Here is a 19,659-nt window from a genome sequence, read left to right as displayed (position 1 = left end):
GTTGGTAAGCAGGGAGAAGAGGAGGGCATAGGGGAAGGGTGTTTTTCACAGGGGAAATCAGGAAAGGGGCTAACATTTGAAAATGTAAATAAAGAAAATATCCAATAAAAAGGCGTGTCATTGTCTTTATCTCTAGCCACGGGTCCTTGTGGCTCTTCCATTAAAAACTGTATTGGCTGTTAACTTGGCAAGGTCAATGCTAGCCCCTAGGCTCCGGAATTCCCTGGTCATGAGCCCCATCCAGCTCAAAGTCTCCTTTCTCTTGGTCCCATTTTATTCTGAAAATCTTTCTTTCCACTTTGGATTTCTCCTTACTTTTCCAAGGAGACTTCGTTAGCTCTTTGGAGAAAGCCTTTTTCTCTTGACCCCAGGAGTTTTACTGCAGATATTTTAATTCATGAAGCCCAGAACAAGAGGCTGAGCTGCCAATCAAACACCCAGCTCCCATTGTTGGTATTTGAATGGGAGACACAGAATTACATTATATAGTTTGGGGGTCATCCTTCATCAGTTCACTGAAACTTGCACTACCACCCTAGATCAGCTCTCCTGCTCTTCTGTGCATGCTGACTGTCTTAGTTCATTTGTGAATTGGTGTATCAGCAGGGGCATATGCACATAGAGTGGGTGGACTGTAAACTGAAGTGGTCTCTCTCAATACAGCTGTGGGTCCCACTACTGAACTCAGGCTTGACAGCAAGTGCCATTCCCCTCTGAGCCATCTCACTGGCTCTTAAGCTCTCTTGAATTTTTATTTAAGAATTTTATTTTGCGTTTTGGGTATTTTTTATTTGGTTTTGTTTCTCTCTTTGTTTGTTGGATTTATTTTTGACAGGGTTGGTCAGGTTACCCATTTCTGGTTCTTCCTGAACTCACGTTGTAGACCAGACTAACCTTGACCTCAGAGCTTCTCCTGCTTCTACCTCCCTAATCCTGGGTTTTAAGTCTGTAACTGCACCGTCTGGGAAATTTCACCTTGCTTCTGTTTTTGTTTTATTGTTTTTTTTTTTTGATTTTTAATATTTTTATTACATATTTTCCTCAATTACATTTCCAATGCTATCCCAAAAGTCCCCCATAGAGCCCCCCACTTCCCTACCCACCCATTCCCATTCTTTTGGCCCTGGCATTCCCCTATATTGGGGCATATAAAGTTTGCAAGTCCAATGGGCCTCTCTTTCCATTGATGGCCGACTAGGCCATCTTTCGATACATATGCAGCTAGAGACAAGAGCTCCGGGGTTCTGGTTAGTACATCATGTTGTTCCAACAATAGGGTTGCAGATCCCTTTAGCTCCTTGGGTACTTTCTCTAGCTTCTCCATTGGGAGCCCTGTGATACATCCAATAGCTGACTGTGAACATCCACTCCTGTGTTTGCTAGGCCCCGGCATCGTCTCACAAGAGACAGCTATATTTGGGTCCTTTCAGCAAAATCTTGCTAGTGTATGCAATGGTGTCAGCGTTTAGAAGCTGATTATGGGATGGATCCCTGGATACGGCAGTCTCTAAATGGTCCATCCTTTCATCACAGCTATGAACTTTGTCTCTGTAACTCCTTCCCTGGGTGTTTTGTTCCCAATTCTAAGAAGGTGCACAGTGTCCACACTTTGGTCTTCATTCTTCTTGAGTTTCATGCCTTTAGCAAATTGTATCTTATATCTTGGGTATCCTAAGTTTTGGGCTAATATCCACTTATCAGTGAATACATATTGTGTGAGTTCTTTTGTGATTGTGTTACTTCACTCAAGATGATGCCCTCCAGGTCCATCCATTTGGCTAGGAATTTCATAAATTCATTCTTTTTAATAGCTGAGTAGTACTCCATTGTGTAAATGTACCATAATTTCTGTATCCATTCCTCTGTTGAGGGACATCTGGGTTCTTTCCAGCTTCTGGCTATTATAAATAGGGCTGCTATGAACATAGTGGAGCATGTGTCCTTTTTACCGGTTGGGACATCTTCTGGATATATGCCCAGGAGAGGTATTGCTGGGTCCTCCGGTAGTACTATGTCCAATTTTCTGAGGAACCGCCAGACTGATTTCCAGAGTGGTTGTACAAGCTTGCAATCCCACCAACAATGGAGGAGTGTTCCTCTTTCTCCACATCCTCGCCAGCATCTGCTGTCACCTGAATTTTTGATCTTAGCCATTCTGACTGGTGTGAGGTGGAATCTCAGGATTGTTTTGATTTGCATTTCCCTGATGATTAAGGATGTTGAACATTTTTTCAGGTGTTTCTCTGCCATTCGGTATTCCTCAGGTGAGAATTCTTTGTTCAGTTCTGAGCCCCATTTTTTAATGGGGTTATTTGACTTTCTGGAGTCCACCTTCTTGAGTTCTTTATATATATTGGATATTAGTCCCTTATCTGATTTAGGATAGGTGAAGATCCTTTCCCAATCTGTTGGTGGTTTTTTTGTCTTATTGATGGTGTCTTTAGCCTTGCAGAAGCTTTGTAGTTTCATGAGGTCCCACTTGTCAATTCTCGATCTTACAGCACAAGCCATTACTGTTCTATTCAGGAATTTTTCCCCTGTGCCCATATTGTTTTATTGTTTTGAGACAGGGTGTCTGTGTTTAAGGGCGCTAAATGTCCTATAAGCCACTCTGAGGAACAGTCTAGCCTTGAAATCAAAGATGTTCCTGCCTCTGACTGTAGTCCTGGGATTAATGTCCTGTGCCACCCTGCCCAGCTCTGGTTCAATTTTATGAAAGATACTCACTCTATAGGTTTCACTGGTTGGGAATTAGTTATTTAGATAAGGGTAGTTCTGAACTCCCTGAATCAGTCAAACTTTGACTCCTGGGGGGAGGGAAAAATGTGTATGCCACCATTTCCAGTATAGATGTATTGTTTTAGTAAGATTTGTTCTATGTGTAGGGGTGTATTGCCTACAACTAAGAATGGGGAGCCCTCACATGCCTGCTACCCTAGAAGGTCAGAAGGCAGTTTAACATTTGCTAGAACTGGAGTCAGAGATCATTTCAAGCCACCATGTAGATGATAGGGATAGAAGGTTGACAGGTGTTCCTTCTTTCTAAGGCAAGTCTCCAGCCCACGACCCACATCACATCTCATAGCCCTGACGAATGTTGTTGGGCTGATCCTACTTGTCATACTCTAAGTTTCCTGAGCAGCCAAGGGCACCATCTCCCTCACACCTTCCTTTTCATGTTTGCCTTTATGTATTTAGAAAGCAGGTCTTGTAGGGATCAGACTATACTTCAGCTTACAATTTGGCTGAAGATGACATTAAAACGAGCCTCCTACCTCCCACTTCCAATTTTGAGCTTACAAGCATGCCCCATCTTGTCTATTGCAAAGAGAGTTTTAGAGTGGAATCCCTGAATGCCAGGTAGCTCCTTATGAACTGAGTGCACACACAACACCTTGGCTAGTATAGTAATGGAATCAAGCCTTGCTCCTACCCTAACTTTTGAGTGACTGCTGCTACAGTTTACTGACAGAGCATCCACTTCAGCCCTTGAGCTCCAGTACATATTCCTAACTCTGACTCTGTATTCTGTCCCAAATCCAGCAAAGAAGAATAACGTTGAATTATGCTATGTCTCTGATCAACAACAGATTAAACCCTTAGCTGATGAAAACTGGAAATGACTCTGGTCCCAAGAATAAAATCCAACCAGATGTGTTTATTCATAACAGTAATCCTATCAATAAGAAGGATCCTGAGGCAGGAGAATTTCTAGAATTAGACTTCTAAAACACCCTTGGCTTCTCAGCATGACAAGATCCCTGGAACAAATTGCAAACTAAGTAAGCCTTAAGTAAATGAAAGAACAAATCACCAAACTTGATGTTGTATGGTTATTTAACAAGTGGAATGTTCATATTTTTCCATAAAAGTTTTTTTTTTGGGGGGTCTGGGGATGAGGAAGAGTGGAGAGTATGGGAACACAAGTCCTTCTGATTCAAACGATGAAATGATTAGATCTGTAATCTGGAATTTGAAAGGTGGAGATTAAACCAGGAAATCCAATTCCAGTTTGGGATTGGAGGGTGTGGCTACAATAGGGAGGGGTGAGCACAGAGGTATATAAAGGCACCAGTGGATCCAGAGCACACATTCAGTGACCTGCAGCCTGGATAACTGTCTGGTGCAACTGGAACTTGGAGACCTATCTGCAGTGCTCAACTGGTATGTACTGGTGTTTCCTGGAGGAATGCAGTTTGATGTAGAGAAGTTTAGACTCCTTTAGAGGAACAGGTTGAAGACCTTGAATTTCATTCCAAATGAATTTTTAGCCTCATCACCGATATATTTCCATGATAGCTTGCATAGTTCACTAGTGTGCTTCATATAATCTTTGGAGACAAGGATTCTGTATCTTGATCAAACTCTCTTAGAACTGGCCATGTGGCTCCTGGGAACCTGGAAATCAGATCATTCTGACTAACCTGTCCCTCATGATTCCCCTTCACTGAATTTGTGTGTGTGTGTGTGTGTGTGTTTGTGTGTGAGAGAGAGAGAGAGAGAGACAGAGACAGAGACAGAGACACACACACACACAGAGAGAGAGAGAGAGAGAGAGAAAGAGAGAGAGAGAGAGAGAGAAGCTGGCTCATATGGTAGACATGTGTTCCATGTATGTTTGATCTCCTTCAATACCCATTTGTTGGAGTGATACTTGTGAGTTATGCATATGTATTGCGTTAGACTTTGCTTTTCATCTTTTCCACATAGCTTTGCTCTGTGTACATGATCTTTTTCCCAGACACAAGAAACCCTAAAAATTGTAGAAATGCACTGAAGTCATTCTGCTTACTGGGAATTAATATTGCTCCGCATCACAAGGATTTATGTTTGGTTGGTTGGTTGGTTGGTTGGTTGGTTGGTTGGTTGGTTTTGTTTGATTTCTGATTTTTTTTTAAGACTGTTTTTGTGAAAGGGTCATACAAAAAGGATTTTGATTTGAAAATTATGTGCTCATTTGTTTGATAGAATGACCCTGGTTTTGGGAGTCTGCCTTTCCACCACCAGTTTATGTTGAAGAGGTTAAATGATTTCTCTGTCACTCTCAGAGTAGTAACTCTGAAGCTTAGTGGTTGATGTAATGGTGAGGAAGTTTTAAACACTTTGTCTTGAAAGTATATTTTTTTCTGAATCCTTCCCAAGGAGCCTTCTGACTGGAGACCGAAGAGGATGAGTGTTCAGACTCTGTCCACACTCCAGAAGCTGGCATTGCAGGCTCTGCTGAGAGATGAGGCTTTGGCCTTGTCCTCTCTGGAGGAGGTGCCTTTTCTGCTCTTCCCAGCACTGTTCAAGGAGGCCTTCGCCTGCAGACTTAAGAAGCTCATAAAGGCAATGGTGGCTGCCTGGACTTTTCCCTGTCTCCCTGTGGGGGCTTTGATGAATTCACCTAACCTGGAGACGTTGCAGGCTGTGCTAGATGGAATAGACATGCTACTGACAAGAGAATCTCACCCCAGGTGAGTAATAATCAAGTCGTCTATAAGGGAGCAATTGGGTACACAGTAGAGATTGTGGGGTCAGGGAGAATGGCTTCTGATGGGATCATCAAGCAGTGGTGCAGGAACCTTGAAGCTATTGTCTTCTTGGATTAAGGACAGTTGCCAGTGGATTACAGCTTACTATATGTAATCTCTAGAATGAGCCTATCCCTGGTTTCCCACAACCACTATTACTGGGACTAAGGAGAAATAAAGAGTAACTTAGTGGAAGGAAAGTGGTCAGGTCTACACATGCAGCTCAGGGAAAGATTCTGTAGCATGCTTGCGTGCACATTGCACTCTGTTTAAAGTAATTACACCATAACAAGATGGGCGAGACTTGAGTTTAGAGTCAGGTACTCAAAGCTGACTGACTGTAGTCATGTCTGCTGATATTTGACATGTTTCACTCCAAGCAGGGGAAAACTTCAGGTTCTGGACCTGAGGAATGTGCACCATGCCTTCTGGGACATATGGGTTGGTGCAGAGGATGGTAGCTGTTCTTCAGAGCCCTTGGATGAGAAGCCTACGGTAGTGAAAGTCCTTCCAAGATATGCACGGAGGAGGCAGCTGAAGGTGGTAGCTGACCTGTGCCTCAGGCCCCGCCAGGATGAGTCACAAGCATACTTCTTGAAGTGGGCCCAGCAGAGAAAGGACTCCCTACATTTGTGCTGTATAAACATGAAGATCTGGGCTATGCCCGTGAACTTTGTCTTAGAGATTTTGAACGTCTTTCATCCAGAGCACATAGAGGAATTGGAACTGAACACTGAGTGGAATGTGTTCAATCTGGCCCGTTTTGCTCCCTGCTTCGGGCAGATGAGAAATCTTCGCAAACTTCTCCTGGCACCCCTCTATAAGAACGTCTTCAAGATTTCCAATAGAACAGGAGACAGAGAAGACATGTGTGTCAAGGAGTTCATTTCTATCTTCTCCAAATTCAATTGTCTCCAGCATCTCTCCATGTGTGGTGTCCACTTTCTCATAGACCATATGAATCAGGTCTTCAGGTAAGCAAGGAGGGAGAGCTGGGTTACCTAGCCGAGCATTTTTTCTTGTCCATTTAAAGGATTATTCGTGTTCCCTGCCTGACAGTTAGCCACCTGGAACAAATTTTAGGGACCCTTTAGAATATGGATGTTATGTGAGATTCAAAGACTCAAATAATTACTCCTGAAGCAGAAGACTGAAGGGAGGTAAGGAGTAGCTCAGATCAGGTCAGAAGGGACTGTAATTCTTCTTGGAATCACGGCCAACAGGGGGATGAGGATGTATTTAGGAGATGGGGGAGATCATCAAAGTGAGGAGGTGAGCTCTGTGCTAAGATCTGTGGGAACAGCCTACTATCTTCCCCTACTTTCCCATGAGTGAAGGGTTTTGAGCCCCAGTACTGTGGAGTACAAGGGACGTGAGGGATTGTATGGAACTGTAAGGGATAGCAAGTGTGACAGTTCAGATGCTGCGATTAAATGCAGCTTTGAATGAGCCCACATGTAATATCCCTAGATCCTGTCAGGACTCTCTTGCTATGGAAATTCCTCTATGTGTCTTAGGGGCTAAACTGGTTTTCTGCTTGAGACTGAAGTCCGCTGATTTTGTGTGGGTTTGACTTGACTAAGCTGATTTCAAAAGGAAGCATCTCAGATAATATCTATGGTCATTTGGTCACACTGAACTTGGTCACCTGGTCACTTCTATGACTGTGTAAACCCCACTCCATGCTCTTCATTACCATTTGCCTGAACTAACCATCTGGTCTCATTTATCCCTAGGTGCCTGATGACATCCTTGGAGTCCCTCTCCATCACTCACTACCAAATTTCACAGTTAGACTTGGATTCCTTCTCTTGCTGTCAGAGTCTCTTTCAGCTAAAACATCTGGAGATGAAAGGTGTGGTCTTACAGGTTTTGGATGTGATGCCTCTGAGAGGTCTCTTAGAGAAAGTAATGAACACTCTTGAGACTCTGAATTTGCAGGGATGTAGGATGAAGGACTCCCAGCTCAATGCACTCCTACCTTCCCTCATACAATGCTCTCAGCTCACCAAGATCAACTTGTACAACAATGACTTCTCCATGCCCATCCTGAAGGACCTTTTACAGCACACAGCCAGCTGGAGCAAGATGAATGTGGAACAATACCCTGCCCCTCTGGAGTGCTATAATGAGTTGGGCCATGTCTCTGTAGAAAGATTCGCCCAGCTCTGTCAGGATCTCATGGATACACTGACAGCAATAAGGCAGCCCAAGAGCCTCTCTTTTGCTACACGTAAATGCCACAAATGTGGCGAGCGCTGTGTCTATGGCCAGGGACTCAGACTTTGTTTTTGCTGGAGGTGAACATGGATACAGAACTTCTGCATGTGAATAAATGACAAGTTTGGGACACATCTCTGATGTCGGTTGCTCAGAGACTGTGACTTCAGGCAGTGTACAGATGCTTGGAAAGAAAAGGATGAACAATAACTGGGATCTTGGAGGCTGAGCTTGACCTGGGGAACAGAGAGATGGACTGTGCAGTGATAAAGACAACTTGGGTGGCTTGAGTGGACTCTGCCGGGAAAGATTAACTAGATCCTTTTTCATGGACTTGTAAACTTTTTGTTCTTCACTGTACTATTAAGTGAATGCATAGAACATGGGTTCTTTAGATGTTATTCCTGTTGTCTGAGTAGAATAAAGTATCTAATTTTAAGCATTCTGTAGCAACTGCCCTCTGTTGAGAGTCAAAATGAACACATGGATGCCAGACATATCATGATTCAAAATCTTGGGTAGGTGGATAAAGTTATCAGCTAAGGTGGTTCACATATGGATATCTTGATTGGCTGGTGGTAAAAAAGAAGTCATAAATACAATCTCCATGTCTCTTACACTCCTTCTTTCTTTCTTTCCCTCACCCTGTCTCCCTGTCTGCCTCTCAACTTCACAGGCCTTGTTGCTTGGAACCTGTGAACCTGCTGGAAGTTTGCTCACAGAAAATTCCTTTCATGCTCTTCAGAAAAACAAACAAATCAACAAACAAAAGCTCAGGAGCCCCAAAGGGCAATGGATCATGTTTTAATAGTACATGTTGCTTTAGAAGAGGGCAAAATTTGTTTTCAGAACTGCAGATGCAACTCACGCTTCAGGTGTTAGTCCCATTTCTTCAGACATCTGTGGATCCTGGCATTTACATGCACATTATGTAAAATAAATCTGAGTATACACAAAATTGAGAACATCTTAGACAAAAATCACACAATTTCACAAAGACTTCAGAAAAATGAAGTAATTGAATAAATGACATTGGTCAGTAGCAGTTGCCTGAGTTTTGTGTGCCTCCAATGGTATTTCCCCTCCACCACAGTGTGAAGAGAATGTGCGAAGCTTCAGGTGTTTTCATTGAGCTTAATTGGGGAGTAGTAGCCCAGTTTGTTCTGGGCTCTGGTTTGAGGCCTGCACCTTGGATGTTTGAAAGAATACTATGACTTCATCCTAGACCAATATCTATCTTTCTGTCTATTTTCCTGTCAGTCCTTTTCAAGACAGTGGTTGGGACCCTTAGTATTGCTCAACAGTACTACATACTGGGTATCTGTCTAAAGAATCTACAATATACACATACATTCACAAACACACACACACACACACACACACACATAAACACACACTAAACAAATGAAAACAAGAAAGTATTGAGAATGAAAATTTAAAGGTAATTCCAAATATTCTCTGTATGTGAAATAAACTCTTGACTGTATACCTCCAAGTACTTTACCTATAGCAATTCCTCACATCCTTAGCTTACACAGTCTGGAAAGAGAAAGACCAGTAACTAGACTTGAGCTATGGTGGTAATTAGTCACTGAGCTGAGCCATCAAGTTTGAAAATTTCAAATTTTTTCACACTATATGAGATGGAGTCCCAAGACATTATACATGCCAAGCAAGCATCAAACCACTGAGGTACATCTCAGGTTGACTTTGATCAACTCATTTAGTTTTTCATTTCTGATTTACTTCCAGAGGGTCTTACTTCGTAGCCTTTTCTGGCTGATAATTCTGTCTACTTAAGAGGATGTGCAGTCCCTTGGAGATTTTTTTTATCTGGTGGCCACTTATTCTTCAGATCAGGTTTTGTCAAATTTACAAATCTCCTCTCTCATTTCTCATGCCAGTATACATCATTTTAAACCAATGTCACAAATATCTTTATATGAGAAAAGAAAAATATTCAGTGTCACCTTAGCCCACATGCTAGTCTTTGAGACTGCCGGAAGATCTGTAATGTGTTCTTGTCCATTTGGTCAAGGGATGGACACACTGAACCAGGTAAGCAGAGCACTTAGTGACCAAGAGACCAGAACATAACCTCATTCAGAAAATCATTCTCTCTACTAGCTTCTTTGGGGCTCTTTGTTGCTGTTGAGACAGGCTGTCATGTATGAGCTGCATCTGCAGTAAAACAGCTGTGTACTCCTGATACTCCTCCCACTTCTTTCCATGTGAAGGCAAGAGGGCAATACTCTCCAATTTCTCCTTAATATAGAACAAGTGTATTCAGTTCCACAGAAACTGTTTTCACTGCTGGCTGTGGTGGTCCAAGCTCCACTCTCAGGATGCAGGGGTGGTAGCATCAGGGTAAGTATTCAGGCTAGCCTCAGCTTCATAATTGCCTGCAGGCTAGGTTAGTCTACATCAGATGACTCAAAAATAAAGAAATAAGTATGGAAAGTAGATCAGGGCATATCATCTGTAAGATATTGACCCAGAGCCCCCATGTTCTGAGTGGTTGGGGAATCACCTTCACAGGGGCAGAGGGAGGGGGATGTGAAAGGGGGATTGTAAAAGGGAGACATGGAAAGGGAAAAACATTTGAAATGTAAATATAGAAAATATCGGAGACAAAAACAAACAAACAAACAAACAAAAACCAAAGAGAATCATATGAAGAATCAACAAAACCAAGAGCTGATTCTTTGAGTAAAAGCACTAAAATGGATAAACCCTTAGCCAAACTAAGTAAAGGGCACAGAGTAAGAATCCAAATTAATAAAATCAGAAAAGAAAAGGAAGACAGCCACAGACTTAGCAAGGGGAAACTACGACAGGAAGTGGGAGGGTGTTTTTCAGAGGGGAAATCAGGAACTGGGATAACATTTGACATGGAAATAAAGAAAATATCCAGTAATAAAAAGGAAAAGGGAGACAGAACAACAGACATGAAGGAAATCTTTAGGTTTTAAGTCAAAAACCTGTACTCTACACAATTGGAAACCTAAATGAAATGGATTATTTTCAAGACAAATGTAACTTACAAAATGTAAAACTCAATGTCAAGTTAACTGTCTAGTCCTATACCCCCTACAGAACTACTAGTAATCATTAAAAGTCTTCCATCCAAAACAATGGCTCAGGGCCAGACTGTTTTAGTGCAGAACTTTACCATACTTTCTTTTTTTTTTTTTAAATTTTTTATTAGGTATTTTCCTCATTTACATTTCTAATGCTATCCCAAAAGCCCCACACCCTCCCAGACCCACTCCTCCACGCACCCACTCCCACTTATTGGCCCTGGCATTCCCCTGTACTGAGGCATATAATGTTTGCACGACCAATGGGCCTCTCATCCACTGATGGCCGACTAGGCTATCTTCTGATATATATGCAGCTAGAGACACAAGCACCGGGGGATACTGGTTAGTTCATATTGTTGTTTCACCTATAGGGTTTCTGATCCCCTCCAGCTCCTTGGGTACTTTCTCTAGCTCCTACATTGGGTGCCCTGTGATCCATCCAATAGCTGACTGTGAGCATCCACTTCTGTGTTTGCTAGGTCCCGGCATAGTCTCCAAAGACACAGCTATATCAGGGTTCTTTCAACAAAATCTTGCTAGTGTATGCAATGGTGTCAGCATTTGGAGGCCGATTATGGGATGGATCTCCGGGAATGCCAGTCTCTTGATGTCCATCCTTTCATCTCAGCTTCAAACTTTTTCTCTGTAACTCCTTCCATGGGTGTTTTGTTGCCAATTCTAAGAAGGGGCAAAGTGTCCACAATTTGGTCTTTGATCTTCTTCAGATTCCTGTGTTTTTCAAATTGTATTTTATATCTTGGGTATTCTAAGTTTCTGGGATAATATCCACTTATCAGTGAGTACATATCATGTGAGTTTTTTTTTTTTTTTTTTTTTTTGTGATTGGGTTATCTCACTCAGCATGATGCCCTCCAGGTCCATCCATTTGCATAGGAATTTCATAAATTCACAAAAACAAACACAAACATTTGAGTGAATGGAAATGTGAGGGAACACACTAGCAATCTTAGCACTGAGGAGGCTTATGAGTAAGGAGGTTCTTGCTTTTCAGCCTACCCAATGCCACATGGCCATTTCTAGGAGAGCTTAAACAAAATACAAAGACCTTCTTTTAAAAAATCAACCATAATAATGAAATCAACTGCTTAACATATATGTTTGTGATGAGGCTAAAACTTCATTTGGAATTAAATACCAGATGTTCAATGTGTTCCTGTAAGTAGATAAAAATTAACATTTTTTTGGTCATATGTGGGAGACTAAAGGTTTCTACATCCAACTGCATGACCCAGGGGATTATCCTTACCTACTACTTCTGAACACTGTAGATAGGTCTCTCAGTGCTGGCCAAACAAGTCCATTATCCAGGCTGCATGACAGTATTGAGATAAGCTCCCATTTTTAACCCAGAAGCTGTCTCCAATCCATAAAGTCTTGCAAATGAAACACTAACCTTGTTAAATGGAAATTTCTTTTCCCTTTTTTTTTGGGGGGGGGTGTCGAGACAGGGTTTCTCTATGTAGGACTGGCTGTCCTAGAACTCAGTCTATAGACGGAGCTTGCCTGGAACTCAGAAATCTGCCTGCCTCTGCCTCCCACCTGCTGGGATTAAAGGTGTGTGCCACCGTGCAAGGTGCAAATCTCACTCTTAACGGGAGACTAATTGACCAGTTGTAGGTAGGAAAAGAAGACAAACTCAAAGACTTTTTAGCAAATCTGAGTGTTAGAAAGTTGTGTCATGTACTTTTTTTTATTTATATTGTTTTGCTTTTAGATTATAAGTTCTTTGCTTGTCTATTACAGCTACCATTTTCCTGTTTTTCTGGGATTTCTGTGTCTTTGAATGTATTCTGTATTTCTTTGGCATTTGTTTTTGCTGCTGTTGTTGGTGATTCTACTTTATTGTTTTGATGGGATGGGATTGGCTCCCTTTTTTCTGTTGGTTTATTTATTTTGTCCTGTTCCATCTTGTGTGTTTTTCTTTTCTATTGATTTTTCTGTTGCTTTTTTGTTTATTTGTTCATTTCTGTGTTGTTTTTCAGGGTCTGATTGTAAATTAACCTGTTCTGTAACTCACTTGCTAGGCCAGGCTGGAGGTGGTCCTGCCTCTTCCTTCCCTGTCCTGACAGTACACTTGTGTACTACCACACATGTTTCTGGATTCTTTCAGTGCCTGTTTCTTTTCTCAGGAGAGATACAAAGAGTGTGGATTGAGATGGAAAATAATGTGGGAATGATCTCAGAGAAGATGGGGGAGTTGAAACCATAACCACAACCCATTGTATGAATAAAAATATTTTCAGTAAGGAAAAAGCAAAGAAAAGGTGAGGGAGATGTGACTGATTAGGTAGAGCACTGGCTTCTCTAACAGATACCTCAGGATCATTTCCAGGCTTCTATGTGTCAGCTACTGTATCTTTTCCCCCCATGCTCCTAACTCATGAACCATCTCTTTATCCCATATGTGGTTAACATGAAGGAGTGTAAGCTTAGCACATTGTCTACAGATAATGCCACTGAGATAGTAACTAGACAGGCTGAAGGCTCATACTACACAAAGAGGCAGAGATAGTATCTTCTTTAATTTGCATGTAGACAGTGTTATAGATGGAAACTATTTCACCTAGGCAGCCATAACGAATAGTGTGGGGGTTCATTAAAGGAAAGGATCTCAGTATACAGACTTCATAAGTGAGATAGTAGAATTTTAGAAGCTTGAAAGTTGGGAGCTATAGCACTCTTGATCATGAGAGAGACCCCAACATGGAGAAGACCAGTGGCTCCTTGAATGAGGCACAGTCTTGAGGGAAGTGCCTGAAGAGAAGTTGTTTCAAGACATGTAGCTGGCAAGACTTTACAAGGTGTACACTGGCCTGGAAGGAAACTGATCTCTGTTTTCTACTTTCATAGGAACCTGTGTCATTGATGCTGTCCCCTGGAAGAAGTGATTCTGGAATGACCTCTGAGGTTACTCTCTAGGCACATCTGCTAGATATTTTCAAGATATGCAAAAGTTGAGGACCAAGCCTAGATGTGGCCATTGTCCTGTGACAGCCAAATTTCTGGAGAAAATAAATGGAAGAAGCCAAGCTTATTAGTTCCCTTGGATTTCTAGTCTCTAGTCTCTGACTTATGCCTGTTAAATTCAATTGTCAGTCAAGGAAGAAAATGATTGCTCATAGCTTTGGGCAGCAAACAGGTGTTGCTCTTAGGCTCACAATGTTCCTTCCCAGGTCCTACTGGTGTGACTCAGAGGTGAAAACAGAAAGGCACAGTTGTGGAAGCAGCTGCTATACCTGCTTAGAGGTGGTAGAGGGCAGCAAGCTACCAGAATAAAAGCTCTGGGCACCAGATGAGCAAGGGGGCTAGAAGTTTCATGGACAGACAGAGAACAAGGCTTAGTAGCAGGATCAAGTCAAGTCCAGAGGAAACCCTAAAACAAAGACAGAAGTAAAATCACTGCCCCCCAAAAGACCTCACGAAGAAACAAGAAACAAATAACAACAAGAAAACCTTCAAGTCTTTCCATCCTTCTACTCTGATGAGCATTGAACAGAAGGTCAACATCACCAGGACAGGGCTCCTAGAACCTTGGTGAAACAATGGCACCCAAACAGCAGATTCTACCGTGCATGAAATTCCTCAAGGACAGCCTGGACCAGCTGCTCACAGAGTCACAGGTCAATTACAGAAAATCTCTAGAAGTAAACTCATAGCAATATAACAGGTTCAGGGATCTATCCCCTCCCATTGAGCACAACCTCTGAAGAAAGCCTTTTTCCCACCATTGGGTATGTATACAAAGGCCTCCATTCCCTCTGATGTGTGACATTGTTCACGCATGCTAAATAGAGTATGCACATCAGTGTCTGGTTTCAGTGATTGTAAATAGGATGGATCCCCAGGTGAGTCAGTCTCTAAATGGTCATTTATTCACTATCTACTCCACATTTTGACTCTGTAACTCTTTCCATGGGTCCCCCCCCCTTCTAAGATGGATAGAAGTATCCACACTATGGTCTTCCTTCTTCTTGAGTTTCATGTGGTTTATTTATTGTATCTTGGATATTCTGAGCTTCTGGGCATCTGGGATAATATCCACATATCTGTATGCCCCAGTGTGGGGGAATGCCAGGGCCAGGAAGCAGGAGTGGGTGGGTTGGTAAGCAGGGAGAAGAGGAGGGCATAGGGGAAGGGTGTTTTTCACAGGGGAAATCAGGAAAGGGGCTAACATTTGAAAATGTAAACAAAGAAAATATCCAATAAAAAGGCGTGTCATTGTCTTTATCTCTAGCCACAGGTCCTTGTGGCTCTTCCATTAAAAACTGTATTGGCTGTTAACTTGGCAAGGTCAATGCTAGCCCCTAGGCTCCGGAATTCCCTGGTCATGAGCCCCATCCAGCTCAAAGTCTCCTTTCTCTTGGTCCCATTTTATTCTGAAAATCTTTCTTTCCACTTTGGATTTCTCCTTACTTTTCCAAGGAGACTTCGTTAGCTCTTTGGAGAAAGCCTTTTTCTCTTGACCCCAGGAGTTTTACTGCAGATATTTTAATTCATGAAGCCCAGAACAAGAGGCTGAGCTGCCAATCAAACACCCAGCTCCCATTGTTGGTATTTGAATGGGAGACACAGAATTACATTATATAGTTTGGGGGTCATCCTTCATCAGTTCACTGAAACTTGCACTACCACCCTAGATCAGCTCTCCTGCTCTTCTGTGCATGCTGACTGTCTTAGTTCATTTGTGAATTGGTGTATCAGCAGGGGCATATGCACATAGAGTGGGTGGACTGTAAACTGAAGTGGTCTCTCTCAATACAGCTGTGGGTCCCACTACTGAACTCAGGCTTGACAGCAAGTGCCATTCCCCTCTGAGCCATCTCACTGGCTCTTAAGCTCTCTTGAATTTTTATTTAAGAATTTTATTTTGCGTTTTGGGTATTTTTTATTTGGTTTTGTTTCTCTCTTTGTTTGTTGGATTTATTTTTGACAGGGTTGGTCAGGTTACCCATTTCTGGTTCTTCCTGAACTCACGTTGTAGACCAGACTAACCTTGACCTCAGAGCTTCTCCTGCTTCTACCTCCCTAATCCTGGGTTTTAAGTCTGTAACTGCACCGTCTGGGAAATTTCACCTTGCTTCTGTTTTTGTTTTATTGTTTTTTTTTTTTTTTGATTTTTAATATTTTTATTACATATTTTCCTCAATTACATTTCCAATGCTATCCCAAAAGTCCCCCATAGCGCCCCCCACTTCCCTACCCACCCATTCCCATTCTTTTGGCCCTGGCATTCCCCTATATTGGGGCATATAAAGTTTGCAAGTCCAATGGGCCTCTCTTTCCATTGATGGCCGACTAGGCCATCTTTCGATACATATGCAGCTAGAGACAAGAGCTCCGGGGTTCTGGTTAGTACATCATGTTGTTCCAACAATAGGGTTGCAGATCCCTTTAGCTCCTTGGGTACTTTCTCTAGCTTCTCCATTGGGAGCCCTGTGATACATCCAATAGCTGACTGTGAACATCCACTCCTGTGTTTGCTAGGCCCCGGCATCGTCTCACAAGAGACAGCTATATTTGGGTCCTTTCAGCAAAATCTTGCTAGTGTATGCAATGGTGTCAGCGTTTAGAAGCTGATTATGGGATGGATCCCTGGATATGGCAGTCTCTAAATGGTCCATCCTTTCATCACAGCTACGAACTTTGTCTCTGTAACTCCTTCCCTGGGTGTTTTGTTCCCAATTCTAAGAAGGTGCACAGTGTCCACACTTTGGTCTTCATTCTTCTTGAGTTTCATGCGTTTATCAAATTGTATCTTATATCTTGGGTATCCTAAGTTTTGGGCTAATATCCACTTATCAGTGAATACATATTGTGTGAGTTCTTTTGTGATTGTGTTATTTCACTCAAGATGATGCCCTCCAGGTCCATCCATTTGGCTAGGAATTTCATAAATTCATTCTTTTTAATAGCTGAGTAGTACTCCATTGTGTAAATGTACCATAATTTCTGTATCCATTCCTCTGTTGAGGGACATCTGGGTTCTTTCCAGCTTCTGGCTATTATAAATAGGGCTGCTATGAACATAGTGGAGCATGTGTCCTTTTTACCGGTTGGGACATCTTCTGGATATATGCCCAGGAGAGGTATTGCTGGGTCCTCCGGTAGTACTATGTCCAATTTTCTGAGGAACCGCCAGACTGATTTCCAGAGTGGTTGTACAAGCTTGCAATCCCACCAACAATGGAGGAGTGTTCCTCTTTCTCCACATCCTCGCCAGCATCTGCTGTCACCTGAATTTTTGATCTTAGCCATTCTGACTGGTGTGAGGTGGAATCTCAGGATTGTTTTGATTTGCATTTCCCTGATGATTAAGGATGTTGAACATTTTTTCAGGTGTTTCTCTGCCATTCGGTATTCCTCAGGTGAGAATTCTTTGTTCAGTTCTGAGTCCCATTTTTTAATGGGGTTATTTGACTTTCTGGAGTCCACCTTCTTGAGTTCTTTATATATATTGGATATTAGTCCCTTATCTGATTTAGGATAGGTGAAGATCCTTTCCCAATCTGTTGGTGGTTTTTTTGTCTTATTGATGGTGTCTTTAGCCTTGCAGAAGCTTTGTAGTTTCATGAGGTCCCACTTGTCAATTCTCGATCTTACAGCACAAGCCATTACTGTTCTATTCAGGAATTTTTCCCCTGTGCCCATATTGTTTTATTGTTTTGAGACAGGGTGTCTTTGTTTAAGGGCGCTAAATGTCCTATAAGCCACTCTGAGGAACAGTCTAGCCTTGAAATCAAAGATGTTCCTGCCTCTGACTGTAGTCCTGGGATTAATGTCCTGTGCCACCCTGCCCAGCTCTGGTTCAACTTTATGAAAGATACTCACTCTATAGGTTTCACTGGTTGGGAATTAGTTATTTAGATAAGGGTAGTTCTGAACTCCCTGAATCAGTCAAACTTTGACTCCTGGGGGGAGGGAAAAATGTGTATGCCACCATTTCCAGTATAGATGTATTGTTTTAGTAAGATTTGTTCTATGTGTAGGGGTGTATTGCCTACAACTAAGAATGTGGAGCCCTCACCTGCCTGCTACCCTAGAAGGTCAGAAGGCAGTTTAACATTTGCTAGAACTGGAGTCACAGATCATTTCAAGCCACCATGTAGATGATAGGGATAGAAGGTTGACAGGTGTTCCTTCTTTCTAAGCCAAGTCTCCAGCCCACGACCCACATCACATCTCATAGCCCTGACGAATGTTGTTGGGCTGATCCTACTTGTCATACTCTAAGTTTCCTGAGCAGCCAAGGGCACCATCTCCCTCACACCTTCCTTTTCATGTTTGCCTTTATGTATTTAGAAAGCAGGTCTTGTAGGGATCAGACTATACTTCAGCTTACAATTTGGCTGAAGATGACATTAAAACGAGCCTCCTACCTCCCACTTCCAATTTTGAGCTTACAAGCATGCCCCATCTTGTCTATTGCAAAGAGAGTTTTAGAGTGGAATCCCTGAATGCCAGGTAGGTCCTTATGAACTGAGTGCACACACAACACCTTGGCTAGTATAGTAATGGAATCAAGCCTTGCTCCTACCCTAACTTTTGAGTGACTACTGCTACAGTTTACTGACAGAGCATCCACTTCAGCCCTTGAGCTCCAGTACATATTCCTAACTATGACTCTGTATTCTGTCCCAAATCCAGCAAAGAAGAATAACGTTGAATTATGCTATGTCTCTGATCAACAACAGATTAAACCCTTAGCTGATGAAAACTGGAAATGACTCTGGTCCCAAGAATAAAATCCAACCAGATGTGTTTATTCATAACAGTAATCCTATCAATAAGAAGGATCCTGAGGCAGGAGAATTTCTAGAATTAGACTTCTAAAACACCCTTGGCTTCTCAGCATGACAAGATCCCTGGAACAAATTGCAAACTAAGTAAGCCTTAAGTAAATGAAAGAACAAATCACCAAACTTGATGTTGTATGGTTATTTAACAAGTGGAATGTTCATATTTTTCCATAAAAGTTTTTTTGGGGGGGTCTGGGGATGAGGAAGAGTGGAGAGTATGGGAACACAAGTCCTTCTGATTCAACCGATGAAATGATTAGATCTGTAATCTGGAATTTGAAAGGTGGAGATTAAACCAGGAAATCCAATTCCAGTTTGGGATTGGAGGGTGTGGCTACAATAGGGAGGGGTGAGCACAGAGGTATATAAAGGCACCAGTGGATCCAGAGCACACATTCAGTGACCTGCAGCCTGGATAACTGTCTGGTGCAACTGGAACTTGGAGACCTATCTGCAGTGCTCAACTGGTATGTACTGGTGTTTCCTGGAGGAATGCAGTTTGATGTAGAGAAGTTTAGACTCCTTTAGAGGAACAGGTTGAAGACCTTGAATTTCATTCCAAATGAATTTTTAGCCTCATCACCGATATATTTCCATGATAGCTTGCATAGTTCACTAGTGTGCTTCATATAATCTTTGGAGACAAGGATTCTGTATCTTGATCAAACTCTCTTAGAACTGGCCATGTGGCTCCTGGGAACCTGGAAATCAGATCATTCTGACTAACCTGTCCCTCATGATTCCCCTTCACTGAATTTGTGTGTGTGTGTGTGTTTGTGTGTGTGTGTGTGTGTGTGAGAGAGAGAGAGAGAGAGAGAGAGAGAGAGAGAGAGAGACAGAGACAGAGACAGAGACAGAGACAGAGACAGAGACAGAGACACACACACACACACACAGAGAGAGAGAGAGAGAGAGAGAGAAGCTGGCTCATATGGTAGACATGTGTTCCATGTATGTTTGATCTCCTTCAATACCCATTTGTTGGAGTGATACTTGTGAGTTATGCATATGTATTGCGTTAGACTT

The 19,659-nt window shown here is 42.3% G+C and overlaps 1 protein-coding gene across 1 annotated transcript; it reads left to right on the top strand.

Moving 5' to 3' along the window:
* The first annotated feature begins 5,169 nt into the window (after positions 1-5,169).
* On the top strand, positions 5,170-7,817 carry LOC147005239 (PRAME family member 8-like). Its single transcript, XM_085836246.1, has 3 exons — positions 5,170-5,456; positions 5,897-6,487; positions 7,250-7,817. Exons 1-3 carry the CDS (start codon positions 5,170-5,172, stop codon positions 7,815-7,817), a joined length of 1,446 nt encoding a protein of 481 aa, XP_085692372.1.
* Positions 7,818-19,659: the final 11,842 nt, after the last annotated feature.

This window comes from Mus caroli, unplaced genomic scaffold (genome assembly GCF_978045245.1).
Source record: "Mus caroli unplaced genomic scaffold, Mus_caroli_1 scaffold_4, whole genome shotgun sequence".
NCBI lineage: Eukaryota > Metazoa > Chordata > Mammalia > Rodentia > Muridae > Mus > Mus caroli.
This window is presented reverse-complemented; position numbering and strand designations above follow the sequence as displayed.